Genomic DNA, 20,273 nt, shown 5'->3' with positions numbered 1-20,273 from the left:
AAGAGGCAGCCAAACAGGGGGAAAAGGCAGAAGTGTGGGCTCAGGACTGAAAGCACAGCACTCCCTTTGTCTTAAGGGCAGTGAAGACCAAACAGACAATAGCTGATCTCACTCATGCAGCGGCGTTATCAATACAAACATTTCTGAAGTGGGCAGCAATCCATTTCCATGGCCCAATTGAAAAAAAAAAAAAACCCCTCGTACACTCCCTGCCCCGCCGCAGCCACGGCCATTCGAGACTGCAGATCTGCCAACACACTGGCACCAAACTCAGGAACTACATCCACTGTGGCTAGTTTTACCTCTTCCACCCGGCAAGATGAGGTAGAGAGAAAAAAAAAATACATATATTCAGAACTATGATAAGTACACCTTCAAATCAAGATAACCACATGCACAAAGGCTTATAACAAAACCAAATTTATACCTAGACTATTTTTCAGCAGTCATTTCCCATGAAGTCATATAGTTATTATTTATATCAGGTAGATATAATAGTATTTCCATGAAAAAATAAAAGAATGGTGGGCTGGCATTATAAAATCCTGTACCCAGCCTAACGGTAAACAGCATTACCTGTGAAACCTGTGCAGCAAGTTTCATTTTGTAAGCTATGATAAGCTTATCACTTATGATTTTCCAAGTGGGTTTTTGCGTTGTTTTTTGTTTTGTTTTGGGTGCGTGGTGTTCTTTTCTGGGGTTTTCTATTTTGTTTTTTAAGTGAACTTGTCAGACACAAGTTCTGGTTTGCCACCCACTGCAATTGGTTATATTATTTCCTATTCACAAGGGAGGGGGAAAAAAACCAACCATACAAGTAATTCAGTAGCTTTTGCTATTCTAGATTTTCAGTTGTCTATCAGATCCTCCCACAAAATCATGATTACTCAATTATTTGCCTACTGGTATTTCAATTGTGTTAGAAGTTTAGCAAGCTGTACTTATTACCAAAACTTCAGGAGATATCTTCCATGTAAGCACTTCAGACTTCTGTTTCATTAGGAGTGTCAGATTTAATCTTTATTAAGGAATTGTATTTAAAACAGTGTTTAATCTGACAAGTTTCCTAATCATATTTATTCCAGGTATATGCTACTATTTTATCATCCAGTTGGCAAGAGGAGGAAAAGTCCCATCCAAAGGCTGCTATTTGAGCAGGCCAACCAGAAAAGGTAGACAGACAGCTGGATGCAGCAGGTCACAATCTCCATCTCATACATTTAAAGGACAGATTTTTTGAATAAAGCATTACACAACCATATTTCTGAACGTGGCAATAACACCACAATAGGTTGGAAAGGAGAAAAGAGAAAGACATTCCTATTTGTCAAACTTTGTAATTTAATATGGAGCCATTTAAACCACATTATTGAGCTTCTGTAACCTACCTTGCTTTAAGTGATTGAAAAAGGTTGTAACAAATACTGAGGCAATGGGGTTTTTTTTCCTGTTTGGTTACAGCTAAGACCATTAGCAAAACCTTCTCTTTAGTCTTTTATTCTGCTGCTGTTCCTCCTGCTGACCCCCATCACCCATTCCTGAACACTGAAAATCGCCTACTTACAAACCAGCAACAACCAAAAACCCACCACACTCCAGGGAGTTAGCTACCCCTTTCCTGCCCTAGCTATAAACAGAAGTGGAACCAGCATACTTGAAAACCTCAGACAGTTTCCTCAGGCACGGTAATCGTGACTTGTTCTAACAGCTCAAATTTCACCAAATACACGACTGTCTCACTTCTCAATGCTGGTTTTAGACTGGGGAGAAGCAGGGGGAGGGAGAGACGAGCAGGTCATGGTTATTACCTTGCAGCCTTGTCAACACGCAGCATGTGACTGCACAATGCAAATATCCGAGGTTTTTACTTTTTCCATAGCAAAATTTTTTAAGAGATATTAAACAATAATATGAGGTTAGTTTAATAAATTTGTTTGTTTTCGGAGTCACATCATTAAACATAATTAAACAGTGAACACTTAAAACCATCTAATTCTTATTTTCTTGGTCATCTATTCACATGACACAGTGGCATCAGTTTATGAATATTAAAGACTGTCCTCTTAAAATTAAAATGTATGCAACACAACAATAAAAGGGACTTTTTTTTTTTAATATAACCTCATACAAGGAGGAAAAACAACAGAGCAACAGAGAGGAAGCCACAGCTGCCTGAGGATCTGTCGTCACAGCCAAACATCTATTAGATATCACAGCCCTACGACTGCTGCACTATCACATACGTACGAAAAGTGCAACACGACTGACTTCTGCTGTTGGGAGACCAGACAACAGAAAATCTCACGTATTCTGGAACCACATGCTTTCAAACAGAACTCAGAAAAACCCAGATGGGATCAGCTTCAAATGAAAGAAATAGCTCTATCCACACATCCTTCAAAGAGAAGGAAAGTGAAAAAGTAGGACTGAAGTCCCGCACCACGCTCAGCCATAGCTCCAGAAAGCACACGTTAAGAAGTTACCTCTTCTGTCAAGAGCACTGACTACTCAGTCTGTAATCAAAGTCTTTGAAGCTAACAGTTGCCAGCAAGAACAACCAACCTTATCGAAATTTGTGGTTATAATACACAGAGAACAAGTCTACACAGTGGCCAGCCAAGCCCCAGCGGGCAGGGTAGTATGAACTCTGAGCTGAAGCACCCTGGGAGCAGACATCATACCCCCAGTACACTAAGGGCCTTTAATTATACAGGCACATGAATTCTATACTCAGGGTTTCTGAATGTTAATGCAAAGCACAGTCCGAAAGAAAGCAAAGCATACATAACATTATGGGATGGAAGTAGGCACTAAAGTTAGCAGTAACAAGGTCTGAAATGAAGCAAGACAACACTCATGCAGGGACACCAGAGAGTGGGGCAAAGCCTTCCTATTTTTGGGTACACGCAGTTTCTTCCTGTACTTCTCTGACTGTTGAATGTTCTCTAAGAAGGAATGGATCCAAAAACCTACCAACACCATCACAGGTAACTTTTTTCTTCCTTAAGAATCAGATATACATTTAAGCAACACAAGCAATATAGAGAAGTAGTTACAACCTTGCTGAACAGAAAAGCTTTATTCCCTGTGACAGATGCAATACCCATTGCATTCATCTGTGGCCAAGTCTGCATGGGAGAAGCACTACTTTGGGGGAGTTACTTATATTTCTAACAGAGGAAGAAACAGAAAGCCTTCTGAAAAAGACTCTATTCTTCCTACATCAAGAGGCTAGTATGACATGCTTCTGAGATTAGCATTATGAATATTACTATTCCTATTACTTGAAACAAGGTGAAAGTGCCCAAAAGACAAAAATATAGCTTCAAAACTGGTCTGATTCTTAAGGTATGTGCATCCATAATCATGAAGAGAAGAATGGCTTTGGGGAAGGGTTGGTGGTGGTTTGTTTTGGTTTTTGATTAAGTCAGCCACACCTACAAAAAAAAGATAAACTTAGTATAGGTTCCTGATTAAACAGATCCTGAGGAAGGAAAAATACGGAAAAGTTGTCTAGAACTAACAAAACCTAAACCTTAGTACCAGTTGTTCAGTAAGAAACATATTAGCACCCTGGGTGCAACATTTGGAGCATTTTCTAGGCAGGCTGCAAGTCCTTTTGTGTCGAGTTTGCTACAGCGTCACGCTTAACATCTGATAAGAGAGAAATGTCCCTTTTGACTAGAAGTATTCCAATTTATACGAGACACCAAAATCCACTCAAACCATTCCACTTGACATTTCTTCCTCAACCACAGCGTGACACACCTTCTAGCTACAGAGGTGGTATCACAAAGCACCTATTTCAATCATCTGGGTTTCTCCCACAGGGAGTTCCTGAGAGCAGCAGAGGCCTGAACTGATACCTCTGAACATCTTAACTTTCCAGAGAGTAGAGATTATCCAAATTACAGATATTCCTAGAAGGGGGGAGCCAAATATGCCAAGAGCATGCACCTCTGTTAACCGTTCCCCTCACTTCATTTCATAAAAGCCAGCGTGATATTCTAGCACACACTATTGAGCTAGCGGGTATGAAACATTGAGATCTCTCTACAAAGAAATTGTTTTACACAGATCTGTGTAAATCTTTCTACATATTTTTCTAGTAGTTCTGGACTACTTGTGACAAAGTTGTTGTGTGAGTAAGCACACAATTCCTTCACTTATTTTCATCAAGCATGCTGACCTTCTGACCTTCCTAAAAAAGGAGTCAGAGTCTCCAAATGAAACAAACACTGCTATTTTATTTTAAAAGCTTTCATCAGCTTTTCCAGCTGCTGTAGAGAGCTTTACAGAATTACTGTAAGAGATGCCATGACATAACTAATGCTAGTTTCAAACGGCAACTCGGAAAATCAGTTCCTCAAACAAGGAAAGCCCAAGCTGTGCCAAGACAGTATGAGCCTAAATAGTTAAAAGTAAACTCTTTACTATTGATTTATAGCAAGAACACACAGAAGAAATGGATGGACAAGGACACCCCAGAGAGGAAACATTTGCCCTGACCAGGGTGGAGAAAGAGATGCCTAGAACTAAAGGACAAGTTTACACATAAATTAAAAGCAGTAGTTCACAACTACGAATAGAAACACACACAAACATGTGCTTCAAGAGCTCCAATTTTCTGTCAAGTTTAAGTTTCTTGCAGAAGAAGCCAACAATGGCCAAGTCCACACCCCAAAAGCGAAGTCACTGATCTCAAAATTTCCTGCATGTAACACTTAACACATACATATATACACACACAAAATCCCATCGTCTAAGCTTTAAATTACTTGGATTTTAAAAGCTGATTTGGGAACAGCGATTAAACTTGTTCCAGCTAACCTAGTTTTTATTCATTTCATTATTTATTGCTAGGCAACATAGACCGTGTCGAACCATGTTAGAACCATGAGAAGTCCTTCCAATTTAGATCGAAAATTCTCTTCTCGCCCTCCTCCCCCTCAAGGTGGAGGCCACATGTATTCTTTTAATACCAGTGTTCCCAGACACAACCTTCTTTCCGACCAGGAGCTGACATTTCAAACTCTCTTCTCAACATCTCCCATAAGATGCCATGTATCCAAACCTCACGCGGTAGCTGTAAATAGCTCTCTAGATCCTGCTTGCTCAAAGAATGAGTCTTTCTTAATATTTACAGTCAGAATTAGTCCCAGTCACTATACTGGCAAGCTCAGAGCAGGTCTCTCTTCACACAGGTATCCTTTTCTTCCTTTCTAGAAGACTCTAGCTTCTTTTCCAACATCCCTATTATCTGTGGTCTGTATATGAGTGCCAGTACAGAAGAGATTGCTTACTACCTTTAGTATTACTTCCTTTCATCATAAGGAAATTTTGAAGAACTCCAAAAAAGGCAGAAAAACAAGAAAGAGCAGAGATCCAGGTTCCCAAATAAACCATAGAGAGCTCTTAATTAAACATTTCTTCTAGCATGAAGCTTAAATAAACCCAACAACAACTTCTTTAATAAAGCAAAATAAAACATCCTACCTTTTGTTTATAGGTTTTTCATCTTTCTCGTAAGGCTTCACAAACCACTTCCCAATGCGTACAAAATTCCAATTCATTAAACACCTCTCCAACAGGTTGTGAACGGCTTTGAAAAGTAGAGTGCGACATTCGTAAGAAAGTCCATTCTCCCAAACACCATCTTCCTCTTCTACAAGGCAAAGGGAAAAAATAAATTAGCATTTAAGTCCACCCTATTATTTCATGCACATATCACAAGATCCTTTTCTCTCCCACAAGCTTTTAATACACTCACAGTGTAACATGCAACCAAAAAAAGTCTTTAACATTCAGATAATAACTCCTCTCACATTATAATATTATAACTGCTAAAAGTAATCAGCTATAAAAATATCTCGTCTCCCACAAGAAAAAAAGATTCAACAGCTATTTGTACACAAAAGGAAGCAACTAGTACCAGTACCTCATATATTTCAGCCTGCACGATCACTGTATACTGATCTGTCTGCAAGGTGGTTTTTGGTAGTCTGAATTACTTATCCTGCAGAGCTAGCTGACAATTATGCTTAAAAATAAATTGCCCAAAGCCAAGCTTTTAATATATCCTGGTATCTTCAGCTACCATTGACTGGGAAAAGCTGGGCACAAATATCATTGATCAACTGACCCTCAGTGTTCAACAATTTGCTAGAGGAGGGAAAAAAAAAATACCCAGGTTCAGACAACTGGTAAGAACAACCTGATTCTCCCCTGAAGACTCTCACAACTGCAATTTTTCTTTTTAATTCAAAATAAAAAAGAAAGATATTTAAGCAGGCTAGTCCTGCTTTCTGATCTGCACAGAACAGAAGAATAAAACAGCGAGCAGAAAGACAAAGCCCAGCTCATGCCGATAGGATTCCGAAGTGAAACACTGAGATCTTATGTGCCCCACAAACCAAACACAGTCCTGGAATCCAATTTACACAAGCCAAGTCGATTTGCCAAATCAGAAAGCAAGATTCATTACAAGAAGCTGCAATCTCTTCAACCACTCTGGCTCATAATCAGTGTTTGAACAGAGTTCACGGGCCCTAGAAGTATATGCCCTGGTCCAAAGAAGTATAATGGCATTATAATTATAATTACACAAGTAAAATGAGGGACATTTGAAAGTTCCTGTGGCATCTCTCAGTATATATGTGACATTCATTCCCAGCAACATACTAATATGTAGGATAATATAAGAAAACTTGAGATCTTGTCCTCAAATTACTGGCAATTGGGTCTTACCTTTATGCCTACAATTCCTTGTATATCACGTTTTACATATATCCCTAAGGATCTGCTACTGGTCACCTTGGACCAACCCAGCATAGTTATTCTTATAATGCCATTGCTTTTATACTCCAGGTAGCAGCAGAGACTAGAAGATTGTCTGACATAGATAAGGAGACATATTTTTACTTCAGTCTCTGGATAGTCATGGAATAATTTAGGTTGAAAGGGACCCGTGGAGGTCATCTGTTCCAATCCCCACTCAGAGTTCAAGGCTAGAACAGGTTGTTCATATCTCACATTCATTGCCCCTCATGCCATTTCTGCACACCTCCAAGAAGCAGGGCTTGGGTTCAGGTTTAATCCCATACAACAGGTGTTACAATAGCTACCTGTCTGCTGACCTCTCCTTCACAGAGGATCCTGGTTCGAACAGCTTTCCACTGGTTTGTTCGATGGCCAGAAAACCTCAGTAATACAGCCAAGTCCTTGCATTTTAAATCTCTCTTTGAAATAAGCCCCTTCACCTTTCTCTAGAAGCCACTTACAAGCTTAAAAGGTTGCAATACTATTAACTAAAGTCTCAATATCCTTAAATTAGAGAGCATGTAAAAAAACAGACACCTAGGAGTTTTATTTAGAAAAAAAAAACCTTACAGATTATTACAAAAAACAATCTATAAGACAAAGATGACAGAGAAAGGAACGTCAAGATACTATTGCAACCAGAAGGTGGTGGCCATATTTGTCCATTGCTAGATTCCACACAAGTACATTAACTCGCAATACTGATCTTGAGTGGAAAAAAAAATTATTCCCAGTATCCTTCTCTGAGGGACAGAAGATGAGTAAACAGACCTGCCCCGTAATTTATAAACGAAGAGGTGTGCATCATTATAGATGAATCATTACATGAAATAATTTTCTGGTAAAGGCAAGGAAAAGCAAGGAACTGTGTTTGCTAAATAAGAGACTTCACCCTGAGTTTTCCACCCCATCACTCTATTCCAGTTTTGAAGTTCAGCAAAAACTTGTTTTTAAAAACTATAAAGATGAAAGATAATATAGTAACTCACTGAAGTTACTAAAGTTACTAACTCACTAAAGAAACATAGTGTAAGAAGCTTGTAACAAAAGCAAGGAAGGTCCAAAGTCAAAGAGTATAAAATGTTTGTGCCAAGAGGACACATTTTTTCCCAGCTCTGAGATTTGTAGACACACAGAGGAGCAGCTCCATCCTACAGGCAGCTTTGCTGTTCAGCACAAACTGCTCAACTGGTGGCAAACAAGCAGCTCAACAGAGCAAACATTAACTACCAACCTTAATGATATTGGACTTTAACTGCACAATAAACTCCACACCATTTCAAAGGTTAAATGGTTGCCTTCTATATGGCTCTCGTAATTTTAAAAAATCATTCTGAGAACATCCTCTGCATCAATTACCTCTGATAAGAGGAAATAGCAAGAGCTATTTCCAGCCTTTATGCCTAATTTTGTTTCGACATATTAGCGTATCAATGAGAAGAAAGATGCTGAAATCATAAAGATACAGAAGTGTAATTCAAAGCTTGTATTTTGATGGTCATACTATGGACACAAAGGAGAGGTTTCAATTTTCTGAAGACACTACACAGTGCTAGTATCTCATTTAACATTCATAGTTGTGCTGACAACCAACTTATGAAGTTTACATGCAAGAACTTGCCACAAGATTGTAATTCTTAAGAGCCCTCCTTGTCTTAGCTTATTGCTGAAATGGAGAGCTCTTAGATGAGCATATTATGTGGGGAAAGTGTAAGGCATGAGTTGGAAATTACAACTAAAACTCTAATATTTAAAAAGACAGCATGCTGTAAGCATGCCTACTGATCAGGAGGAACGTCTGGTACCCAAAATAAGACCACCTGTTCACACCGAAATGCATCGTGCTAAGAAAGGGAAGGTTAAACAAGATGACAGTTAGAGATACCCTCATTTCAGAACACTATTCAAATTCATGCAAAAAAAAAAAATAGCAGTAAGTGTTCTGTGTCTTTTTGAAGTCTAGTCATTCCCCCCTCCCCCTTTTTTAGGGTGGCGGATGGAAGGACACAAGTATGACACCTGCTCACATCTCCCAGCTATTTTTCTTCTTCACACAAATTGTTTCTCAACATCAGAAAAATCCTCCTACTTAACAGAAATCGTACAAACTGAGCCATTTTTAAAAAGGGAGGGAGAGGAAGAGGCATTTTGTCTTCTAATCTTTCTTAAACACGGTAACTTCAAGTGTTCAACCTGATAGTGATAACAAACCAAAATAAGTTGCTGACTCATTTTAAGAAGGTGTTAAGCCACAATTTCACTTCAGACGAGTGTTATCCACAAACGTGCTCTGGCAACCTGAAGGTTACAAATATTTTGGTTTTGATTAGCCCTCTTAGCTGTCCAAACCACTCAACTCCACTGTGACATACTTTTATCTCAATCCATTAAACAAATATATAAACATATCATCCTACAATAACTAATTCTGTTCCCTCCCTCTTTACAACACATACTAAGCAGAGCGCTTCCCTTAAATGAAGCTAAAATTATCAGGAAAAGAAGAATTAACAGAAACAATGTCCAGGAAAAAGCAATTTTCATAGTACATACAAATAACAATCAGTCAACACCTCCTTGACGCTACCACCATCCAATTTTAATTAAACAGATGTAGGAGGCTATTTGCTTTCAGTACTTTTATGTTCTACTTTACATTCTTCACACACTTCACCTGAAACTGTAAAGTTCATTTTTACCCATTTTTAAATTATTGTTATAAACTATTATAAATTATTAAATTAATCAAAGATTGCTATCAAATACACAGCTCTTTGCTTAACGTTATGGTTTTTGCAAGCATATCAATTTTGAATTTCTTGAGTTATATTGCAACAGATAAATATACAGTATTAAAAATGACATTTTCAAGAACACTTTTAAAGAATGTGGACTCTCCCCCTTCTTCCTTTTAACATATAGCTGGCCACATCAGCAAAACACCAGTATCAACCCTTGAAAAGGCTGAATATGTTTGCCATAGCATTAAAAATATCTTCCTCATGCTCAATGAACCTCTAAAATAAAACAGGCAAAGAAACGAGTCACAGTCAAGCCTCCACTTCGGACTACAATTTCCCACACACACAATTACTTCAATTACACGGAGGAAAAATCCATTCCTTAGTATCACGACTGAGATGCATCTTTTATAAGTGTTACTTACCTTCACAGGCTTCCTTTCTGTCATCATTTGACAGCATGCCAGTTACAGAAATAGACTGCTGCAAAACTGATTTATACAACCAGACTCCCTGTATAAGTTTCACATTACACGGGAAGTATAATAAGCAAAGTAGTGTAAAATTGCTGCTGTATACAGTATTGTAATAATATGACAGAAACACTTCACGTAAAGTTTTCTATTTAAAAAACAGATTTTTAAATTCAAATATTTTAGTATGAAATAAAATAAGAATTAGCCAGTTAACCTACTGAAAAATAATTTTGAGTGCCTATATCCCTTATGAAATAAGTGAGAAGCAACAGATTTTGTGTGAAAAAAGAGACTGAATAAATTTTGAAAATACCAACTTAAGAATCCAAGTAAGACAAGTTTGTTTCTAGTAGAGTTGTATCTGTTATCTGCATTCACTGAAGAGTCCAGATAGAAGACTAGATATCCAAACTAGTTGGAAAATTTCATCAGAGAAGCAAGCCAAAACATGAGCTACTGTCCAAAATACCATACGTGAAATAGCACCAATACAAGTTAGTTTTTGTGGTGCTACCCCTTTACCAGCATCACATATATAGGTTTTACGCTTTCTCTACCCAGCAGAATATTTTTCTAAATATTAAAAATTGAAAAGTATGACCTTTTTGTAAGTGTGTAGCTATGCCTGTTTATAAGGGTAACGAGGTAACAGCTTTCCTTCACTATTTGTTGGGTGTAAGTGTCGCTGGTCAGGTCTGCCAGGCCACAAGAAAAGAAGAGCTGAAAAACTGTCTAGCTAAATGTTCCAGTATCCTCCTCCTCCTCCACACTGTCTTTGAGTAATTCCATATGCAGATATATTTTACTTATATTGTTAAATCTTACCCTTAGTGTCCATGGAGTCATTGCTGTTATTATTACAGGTATATTATGTGTGTGACATTGTACATACAACCAACATAATATGATGCAAAATCCTCATTTACTCTAAGAAAGTATTTTTCACCTCACTCCACAGATATTTCACAGGCGTGTTGGTCAGGAGGAAAGAAAAAGGAGAAAAATTAAACATCACCTTCGAGCTGGTACTCACACCAAGTCACAGCAGTTTTACAAAGGCTGTTTCAGTAATTTTTGCATAATACTTGTCAGCAGGTTTGCTGGTGGACACATCTCTAACATGGAAGACTGAAGAAACGCCAAAGCACCAACACACTATGCGGCAAGGAACGTTTGTAATGGGTTCTTGTTACATACACAGGAACATATGTATCCACCACAGACAAGTTACTTAAGTTCTGACATCGGGTGCAAAATTTTTTTAAAAGTATCCTTTTTTTTTTTTTTGCAGGAGTTAAAAGCCTCAGGAAGCAAGTGGTATACAAAAAAAAACCAATGCAAGCCACTAGTGGAAGGATTTTCAAAGCTCCCTTTGCCAGCTGCTTGCAACTGGCAGGCTTTTCTGCAGAACCCTCCATGTGATAACTGGCTCATACTCTGGTTTCCATCGTATTAGAAGTAATGAGAGACTGAATGCTGACATCAGCACAAACCAAGCGATTCACAGATCTGTTTGGAGACTATAATGATCTATAATGCACATATATTGAGAGCTACACAACACAGAAGTCTCTGCTGCCATGACTGTTGCTGCTTTTACCATACGGTATCAACAGACAAGCATCAGCACACAGACCTTTCTCCTTTTTCTTTCAAGCCCTCCTACAAGCCCAGCAAGGTGCTAAGTCTGGCATTATTTTTATACATTTATCCCTCGAAGCACGATCAGCAAACAGAAACTGACTAACATGATATATGATGGGTACAAGGAAAACACTTTAAAGCAAATTAACAAGATTTAAGACATCAGAACAAAAAAGACGCATCTTATGGCTCACCATTTAAAAGATGCAATTTGAAGGTCAAAGGCCTATAGAAGCGTTCTCCTATCCAAGCATTAATCAAATTGTAACCATATCCTTGGGACTATGTCTTGTACATAATTCACATCCAACTGTTCTCAGGTTTGAAACCATCTACTGCCCATTTAAAAAAATTCCAAGTGTACAGGTAACCACTTCAAAACAAGAACGAACCTATCTAATAAAATAACTGATCAGATCAGTGAGAGACCATCGCCTTCTGAAATTTGGAGAGATGTCCTCCTTAAGGTTTCAGTTGCAGGAATTACTATAATCAAGCCTCACTGTCACAACAAAAATATAACCTTTGAGGTTGTTAGAGGATAAACTAACATTTCACTAACTTCTGTCTGCCTCTGGCTATGTTGGGGTAGAAATAGACTTATGGGTTTTTTTTGGTATTACATATAGTGAGTAGCTTCCTAAGGAAGGAAAAAAAATGATTGAGCGAAGTCAATATTACTGATCAGTCAGCATCTCTGAACAAGTCTCCTTTTGACATGCCCCCAGGCAACAACAAACCCTGACCATCAACAAGACAGTTATCCAAGGCTTGATACAAGGATTCAGATGTAGCCAGTAGCAGGCATTCACACATATCTCCAGGGCAGGGAATGAACTTCTAGAATGTACAGGCTGAAGTTCAGAGATACAGAGATACAAGTTATTTTTTGTATCTCAGAGATCTTGTATCTCAGAGATACAAGAGAGAGAGATACAAGTTATTTTTTCAATCTGATATGCATAGATGTACACCCACAAAACTGTACGTTCCCTTTTGAAGGGATCTTGGGAAGGGGACAAAAGGATTCTTGAAGGCTGCCATATTTCAAATTCCTGAGGGTTGATAACCAAGATGTGTTCCAGACACTGAATGTCCACTGTTCATTGAAACTACAAATCACCAAAATAAGTCAGAAAGTGTCAAAATACCAACCTCTCCTTAACAGGCATAGCTTCATACCAAAGGAAGCCAGAATCAAAAGTTATTAACGTTGCTCTGGCATATTTCTAACTACAGCTCATTCAAGTTCCACTTCCCCAAGAGAAGCCTGACCATAGGCAATAAAGGACAGGCGAGCAGCAACAGGCTGCTCTGAGCCCCTCTCTTCCTCCCTCACCCCATTCTTCACAGCAATTCTTCACCTACCAAGTAGAAAAGTTCTAAATAAGGCAGCACCTTCACCATCAGCAGCAAACAATTTCCAATCAATTTTGCAGGTAACAAGCCTCTGCCAGGAAGCAATTTATCTTTCCCATTGAAAATGTTAACAAGCAATCACTGGGAGAACAGGGCAATGCAAATTACTGGGAGAAACTGTCCACCAATGAAAAAAATCCATGAGGTCTTTGACAAAGGTCAGTTAACATTGTTTGGGTTCAGCCATAATTCTTTCTTGTATGAGGTTCACATTAAGATTTTGTGTAACAGGAAAGTGGAAAAGTGCAGGTGGAGGCACTCCTCAGCCATCTCCTCCACAGTCTAGCTGATTAATATCTTCATCAACTTCTGGTCAGGAAAGCCAAGCAGACTAACACACTCTAAGAGGTTATAATGTCTCCTTTTAATTAAAAAGGAGACAAAAACATGCCTGCCAAAACCACGATGTCAGATACATCTACACATAGACATAGGTAACAGTCTCATGAGTGATAAGTATTTATGTAGAAAAATATCTAAAAGCAAGACGTGTAGAACAGCCTCTCCACCAAAGCGCAGATATACACAGGTGACCTGAACAAAGAAAACACCCAAAAGAATTCCAAAGACACGGCTGGGAGAATCTAATCTTCTGCTCTCTCTCCCTTATACCCTAAGAGAGGTTAAGAGTTGGTAAGTACCTGGGATGATACGTGCTTATCTACCTGCGCAAAAGCATAATTCCCTAAAAGCACACATAACTACACGCTGCTCTAAAAGTTCAGCTACAAAACACCACTGTTTTCAAAAGGTACCTCTGTGCTGTATCACTAGTAGATACTCAAGAGGGAATGCAAAGAAAGTTGCTCAAAAAAATAATTTTGATGGCCAGGTAGTGCAGAAATGCACTCTCCAAACGGCTTAATTTTTATTTGATCTTCCACTCAAAAAAAAAATAATGTAACATATCTGTCTCAATGTAATCCCACCAGTCAACAGCATACAAAATTTACATAGATTCTTTCACACAAGTGTTGGTCTTTGGTCAGGGCAGGCCCAAGCCAAAAATAGCATTGAGTCTAAGTTACATCTCAGTCATATAAAGGATGTTCCCTGCAGGTCAAGACTGAGGTTATCCACAGGGCAAAATAAGGAAGCCTTAAATGCACTAAAATATCAAGCAACCTACAATATAAACACCCTTTAAGATACAAAGTTTCTAGTTCCAGGACAGATGGGAATATGAGCAACATGCCAATCTTTGAAGTCAGTTATTCAAAGAAATTAACACCATTTTAGCGCATCAATTGTTCTTCAGATCATATTATTTTTCTATGAAAATTCCACACACTATTAAACTGTTTCAAGTCAACTTCCTCAGCGGCACTTCAAACTCATATTTGTTCTTCAGCTTATCCACAAACACAGACAGCATTAACAATTTCTGGTTACTAGGTCACCAAACCTTGGTCTCATTTTACACTTCAGTAATCTGAATACCGTACATTATTTGAAAGGAAATTGGAGTGATGTGACTTTTTTTTTTTCTCTCTAGAATTAGTGCAGTCTCACCACTAGACTTACACAGATAGTTTAAAACCCTAATTTCGCCACCTGACTGATAAGCAACTGGAAAGCCATCAACTTTGGAAATGGAGATCAACAAGTAAACATTTTCAAAACAAGTTGCCAAATTTGAAGTACAACATTATTGAGAAATATCAATATTGTCAGTCTTTCAAAAGTCTAAGTTGGAAAGCAGGTACAGGTTCAGAGCACTGGGAGGGGGGGAGAGAGAAATCATAAAAATACAAGGTTTAGAGATTCTCACACGAGAACAGCAAGCTAGTTTCAGATGCCTTCTCTTGAGGGCTTCTTGTCGATGATTTGACATCCAATCAAAACAACTCCATATGGTTCAAGAGTTGCCCAGATCTCTACAATTCTTATTATATAATAAAATGAGGTTTACTATTTGAATCTGAAAGTTCTAATTGCCCAACAAAAGGCATCTTATCAACACATGTTTAAGACATCACTTCTGAATCACAGGCACAGCTTTAGGCACAGCTTTCTTGGGAAGAAGCTGCCAAAATTCATAGGCTTGTTTTTTTTTCAAAAGAAACAAGTGGGGAGCAAAAACTTGTTTCTTGAAAATCCAGCAGTCCAAGACCACCTAAAGACAGACAGGAGCTGTTTGATCACTGCGCTACTGTAGTAATTTGGCGTAGGTTGTAGCAATAAATTTATCTTATCTATAGACAACAGTCCATCTAGTACAGATTTTCTAAGGGGTGGCAGAAGACAGCCCTGAGTAACAGCATCCTTTCACTGACCAAAAGAAGGTATTAATTCCTCCTACCTGAGAGATCATGATGAATAAGGTCAGCAAAGTTGGGGTCATCACCCCACCAAAATATCCATAGCTCCCTGCGTCCAGGTCTCTGGTCTCGGCGCCAAACACTGAGTACGTCCGCCTTCAGACAGCGACTGAAACTGCTCAAAATAGGGTCCTCTTCCGTGACCGGGAAGAGAATTGGGGCAGACGTTGGACCCTGCCATACGTATCGCTTCCATTTAATCCCAGTTAGATCGGCCTAAGGGAAGGAAAAGAACAACTGTCAGACAGTGGGGCAGGTACATCCCCAATAGAAACATCCTGCTGTAAGAAGATGATGGCACAGGAGGAGGCGGGTGGAAGGAAGGGAAGGATTAATCCAACAAAATTTAACAGAAACAATACTTGTAAGTTTAGTGTCCCTTAGAAGATACACTGGAAATAATCAGGCACCCTGTTTTAACATCTCCTTTAATAACTACAGTAAAGGAAGAGCTGTTCATTTTCACTGCAGCTTTAAGATTACAGAGAGAAAAGTCAGATCTGATTTAAAATAAAAAAGTTAAAAACGAGTGAATAATGTAATTATTTGCAGACTGCAACTGTCTAATCTGCTAAACACTTGCCATAGCAAAGAATGTCTTTCTTTTTGCTTACTTATGCATACACTGCCTTTTCAATCCAAGATTACTCTAAGGAAATAATATAGCAAGTCTAACTCAAGCATTCTTCCAGTCATCTTTGGAAAATTTCACAAGTTTCTCCATAGTAAAACATTCTCTAGATCTCACACAGGAACCTTCTCAAGTACACTTATTTTACCCAGAGCTATCACCCTTTTCATTTCTCACAACTTAAGAACTTGAATCCCGTTTTTATCATTAAATTATACATCAGACTTGCCTCCACATTATGATCCACTAAATCCCCTTCTAGGCAAAAATTCACTTGATTTTATAAAATAAGAGAGTTACCAGCATATGCAATGAAAAATAGACAATTCCTGGCTTATCTACAATGCGATACCATACCAAGTTTTAGCACTAAGTTTTTCCACGTGAGGACAGTCACCTTAAGGCACGTAGGGGAGGCATTGCCCCGGGTTCTCTTTGAGAAGGGAGAACAAGGTAGGCTGGCATTTGCCAAGAAGTCACTGGGGTTTTTTTTCTTCCCAATATGACAACACACAAAAGATTACTGCAACATTTAAACCTAACATGGCAGCCTTCCTACCTGCAGGAGGAGAAGCAATTTTGACAAAAGGTAGGGAGTCTGCAACAGTTGATACTTTAGAAAGACTTCAAGATTTAAAAATGCACTACTAATGTGGAGCTGCAGGCCTGATGCAGGCTGCAGACGTGTTCAGGCTGTCCAGATTCCCCTCCATCCACAAATATTAGTACCACAGCTTTGCACATGTTTTTACTTATAACAATCTCTAGAATAATAAATATCAGGCAGTCAGCTAAGATTAGCTAATTTGCATTAAAAAGCAGATGAAACAGCTCAGCACAGCCACCAAAAATTGCATCACAGTCCAGTTAAACCCAATTGACTTTGGGAGCTACCAAAATCAACGATTTGAACGATTTCATACTCGGGTTTGAAAAGACTACAAAATGGTTCACAACAAAACATAAGATACCACCGCTTCCCAGGGAGTGCACCACCAAAAGCAGAGCTCTAGAATAAAAACAAGCAGCACAAGAGATCACTTTAAAGGCAAGGAAGAAGGGAGGTTTCGGCTCAGATTTGCCTGGGATGTCACGAGCGGGGAGAGAGAAGAGAAAGTTCCCCGAGATGTGGGGCTGAAACAGGAAAAGGAGCAGCAGCTCTCCTTACCTCCTGCCAGAAATACCACGTTCGGCAGCAGAGATAGGAGGATAGGGCGAAAGCAGGAGAAGTTGCAGGCAAGGAAAGCGAAGGAAAAGGCGAGCTGGAGGGAGGACACTACCCAGGAAGAAAGCGGAGGGAGGGGCGAGGCTAGACAGACAGCGATGGAGGGGGAACCAGAGGGGCATGGGAGAGTTGGCTGGCTCCAGGCAGGGCCTACTCTGAGGACTCATCCAACAGAAGCTATGCTAAAAATGGCTGCTTTGCTTCCACTACCCCTTCCTCCCCTCCCCCGGACCTCCGCTCCCTTCCACCCCGGCTCCGCCGTGCGTGTGTGGGTGCCGGTGGGCGACACTCACCAGGCAGAAGAGGTTGGAATGGCAATCCTCCAGGCTGGCCCCGTTCGGCACGAAGCAGGAACTCATCCTCACAGCCACAACCCACACGCCATTATCCCACAGCCTCCGACAAGAAAGAAAGAAAGAGACAGACAGAGAGAGAGGGAGAGAGAGACAGACACCGGGAGGGAAAGGGGGAGGGGGGACTAGGCACACGCACAAATAATAATACAATTAAATAAGGGATTTACATACAGACACACACGCACGCGAAATAGTGGCAGGATAAATAACCCAGGAGGAGAGTGGTATCGGAGAGGGGGGTAAAAAAATATATTAAAAAATTTAAAAAAAAAAAATAAGAGAAACTCGGAACGTTTTCTCTTCTGGATATCAAACGGGAGCGGGGGGGTAGAGCCACGGTGGAAGGGAAGAACAGAAAGAGGGAGGTGGTAAGTAATCCAACGACGGGAGATTAAGATCAAAATCCTCCCTGTTCCTCTTGTCTTCTCATTCGCATAAAGAGGGGAGGGAGAGGAGGTAAGGTGAAGGGGTAATTGATCCAACAAGAGGATAAAAATGGGGTAATTAATCCAGGAGGGCTAGGGGTAAAAAATCAGTTGACATCCCTCCTTCCTCTCTTCTCAGATGCCAAGCACGAGAAGTAGGAAAAAATAAATAATCCAGTGGGGGCAATTAATCCAGAAACCTCCCTCCTCTTCCTCCTGTTTCTTTAGTCATCAGATGAGAAAGGGGCAAATTGTGGAATGACTGGGAAGGATTGGCTGTGGGAGAGAGAGAAAAATCCAGGCTCGTCTCTTCGGAGTCCGAGGGCAACAGGGTGGAGGGGAGGGGGGGGTCAGATTCTTCTCCCCTGCTCCAAAAATATTCCAAATAAATTAAAATTTAAAATCATAAAAACAAACTTTAGGGGCCAGAAGCAAGGCGAGTCTGAAGAATTCGTAAAGGCAAGAGAAGAAAAATTTTCTGGGGTGTACCCCAAAAAAACATCTGCGGGGGCAGGGGAGGGGGGAAGGTATTCCTTGAGAGAGAAAGGCCGCAAAAGTCTCCTTAGCAGCCCAGCGGGGGATTAAATTCCCCCGTGGAAACCCCCCTCCCCAAAAAGAAACACTCTTCGCAGCGAGGGCAAAACCAAAATATCCTCCTTCGGGTAAAAATCCTTCCGTGGGGAAAGGAGGGAGGGGGAGAGGGGTGGAAGGAGGAAATTGCGGGTGACCCTCGAAGTCTCTTCGGGGAAGGATGGAGGAGTCTCCCGGAGGCCGATCCCCAGTCTTTTCGGGGGAGGAGGAAGGGGTAAATCGCAGTGTCTTCAGGGAGGCTCGCCCCCCCCCCCCAGCTGTCCTCCGGGGCCGAGGGAGCCCCACAAAGTCCACACTGGCTGGGCGGGTCTCTTCAGGGGAGCCCGGACCCCGCCAAGTTACCGCCGAGAGCCGGAGGAAGGGGGGGATCCGGGGCAGGGAGGGCCCTCTCCCCCGCGCCAAACCCCGCAAGACCCCTTCGAGCCGGGGGGGGGGAAGGTGAGGCGGGGAGGGACCAGCCGAGCTGCGAGGCTTGTCCCTTAAAAAAAAAAAATAAAGAAAAAAAAAGGAAAAAAAAAGGCGGGGGGGGGGGAGAAAAATATAAAATGTTGTTCTTCAAACGGAGCGGTCTCTTCTGCGGGGGGAGGGGAGCGAGCCCCGAGACCCCCCCGGCGGGGCGGCGGCCCCCGCTCTCCTCAGGTGAGGGGTCTCCGCGAGGGCCGGCGAGCCGGCGGCTGCCGCGGGAAGGCTCCGCGCCGCCCCGCTGCGGCGTCCCCGCGGGGGCAGTGGGCGGAGGGCCCCCTCCCCGAGGTCTCCTCGGGAGGGCGGGGAGGCGGCGGCCGAGCCCCGGGCTCTCCTCAGCCGGAAGGGCCGCGGGGGAAGGGGTCGGAGCCCCACAATTCCCGGCCCCGCCGCCGCCGCCGAGACAGAGGGACGCGGCGGCCGCCGCTGCTGCTGCTGCTGGCGGATTCGGTGCCCCGAAGCCCCCACCGGCGGGTCTCCTCCTCGCTTCCCCTCAGCGGTGCCTCTGTCGGCGGCTGCCCGGCCGCGGCATCCTGCTCAGCCAGCTCCCCCTCAGCGAGTCTCCCCCATGTCGCGTCGCGGCCGGAGCGGGCAGGGGGAGGGGGGGACTCTTCTACCCTTTAATTCCGAGCCCCTTTTTCTTTAATGGCGGCCACAGGGACGAGAGTCGGGGCCCCCCTGCCGCGCGCTCATTGGCCGGCGCGCCGTCACATGGGCCTGCGCCGCGATGGCCGCCGTTGCTGCCGGGGGAACGCGGGTGCAGGGACGCGGAGCGACCGCCAGGTGCATCACAGGCGCTAGAGAACGGCCCCGCCTTCCTCGTTGGGAGGGCGCCATCTAGCGGCCGCGCCGGGCCGTGGCGCAGCGGCGGTGGGGCCGCGTGTTCGAGTCCCGCCGCCCCGCCCGGCCCGGGGCTGCTGGGCCCTGTCACCGGGCCCGGAGCTCGCTGACCCTGTAATGCCACCGCCCCCGTGCCGAGCTCCCCGCGCCAAGGGCCGTCGTGGCTCCCATCCACTCGTGGACATCACCTCGGGGCTGTCCCGGAGGCGTTCCTCACGCACCCACCACGGCCGGTCAGCCTGGGGCCAAAGGCTGGGCACAGACTGTCCCACCAGCAAAGAAAACACCGGCCCTGGCTCCTCTACCGCCAATTCCGCCTCTTG

The 20,273-nt window shown here is 42.1% G+C and overlaps 1 protein-coding gene across 3 annotated transcripts in view; it reads right to left on the bottom strand.

Moving 5' to 3' along the window:
• The window catches only part of MED13 (mediator complex subunit 13), a 59,515-nt gene extending 40,351 nt beyond the window's left edge, over positions 1-19,164 (bottom strand). For all 3 annotated transcript variants that reach the window (XM_068415431.1, XM_068415432.1, XM_068415433.1), the window contains exons 1-3: positions 17,570-19,164; positions 15,402-15,636; positions 5,497-5,665 (exon numbers count right to left, since the gene is read on the bottom strand). In XM_068415431.1, coding sequence (XP_068271532.1) covers positions 5,497-5,665; positions 15,402-15,636; positions 17,570-17,635 — 470 coding nt within the window. In that variant the 5' untranslated portion in view covers positions 17,636-19,164. The remainder of the gene's footprint in view (positions 1-5,496; positions 5,666-15,401; positions 15,637-17,569) is intronic.
• Between the last annotated feature and the right edge of the window lie 1,109 nt (positions 19,165-20,273).

This window comes from Nyctibius grandis, chromosome 18 (assembly GCF_013368605.1).
Source record: "Nyctibius grandis isolate bNycGra1 chromosome 18, bNycGra1.pri, whole genome shotgun sequence".
In the NCBI taxonomy this organism is placed as follows: Eukaryota; Metazoa; Chordata; class Aves; order Nyctibiiformes; family Nyctibiidae; genus Nyctibius; species Nyctibius grandis.
Note: the sequence above shows the minus strand (reverse complement) of the source record. Positions and strands in the feature narration are given on the sequence as shown.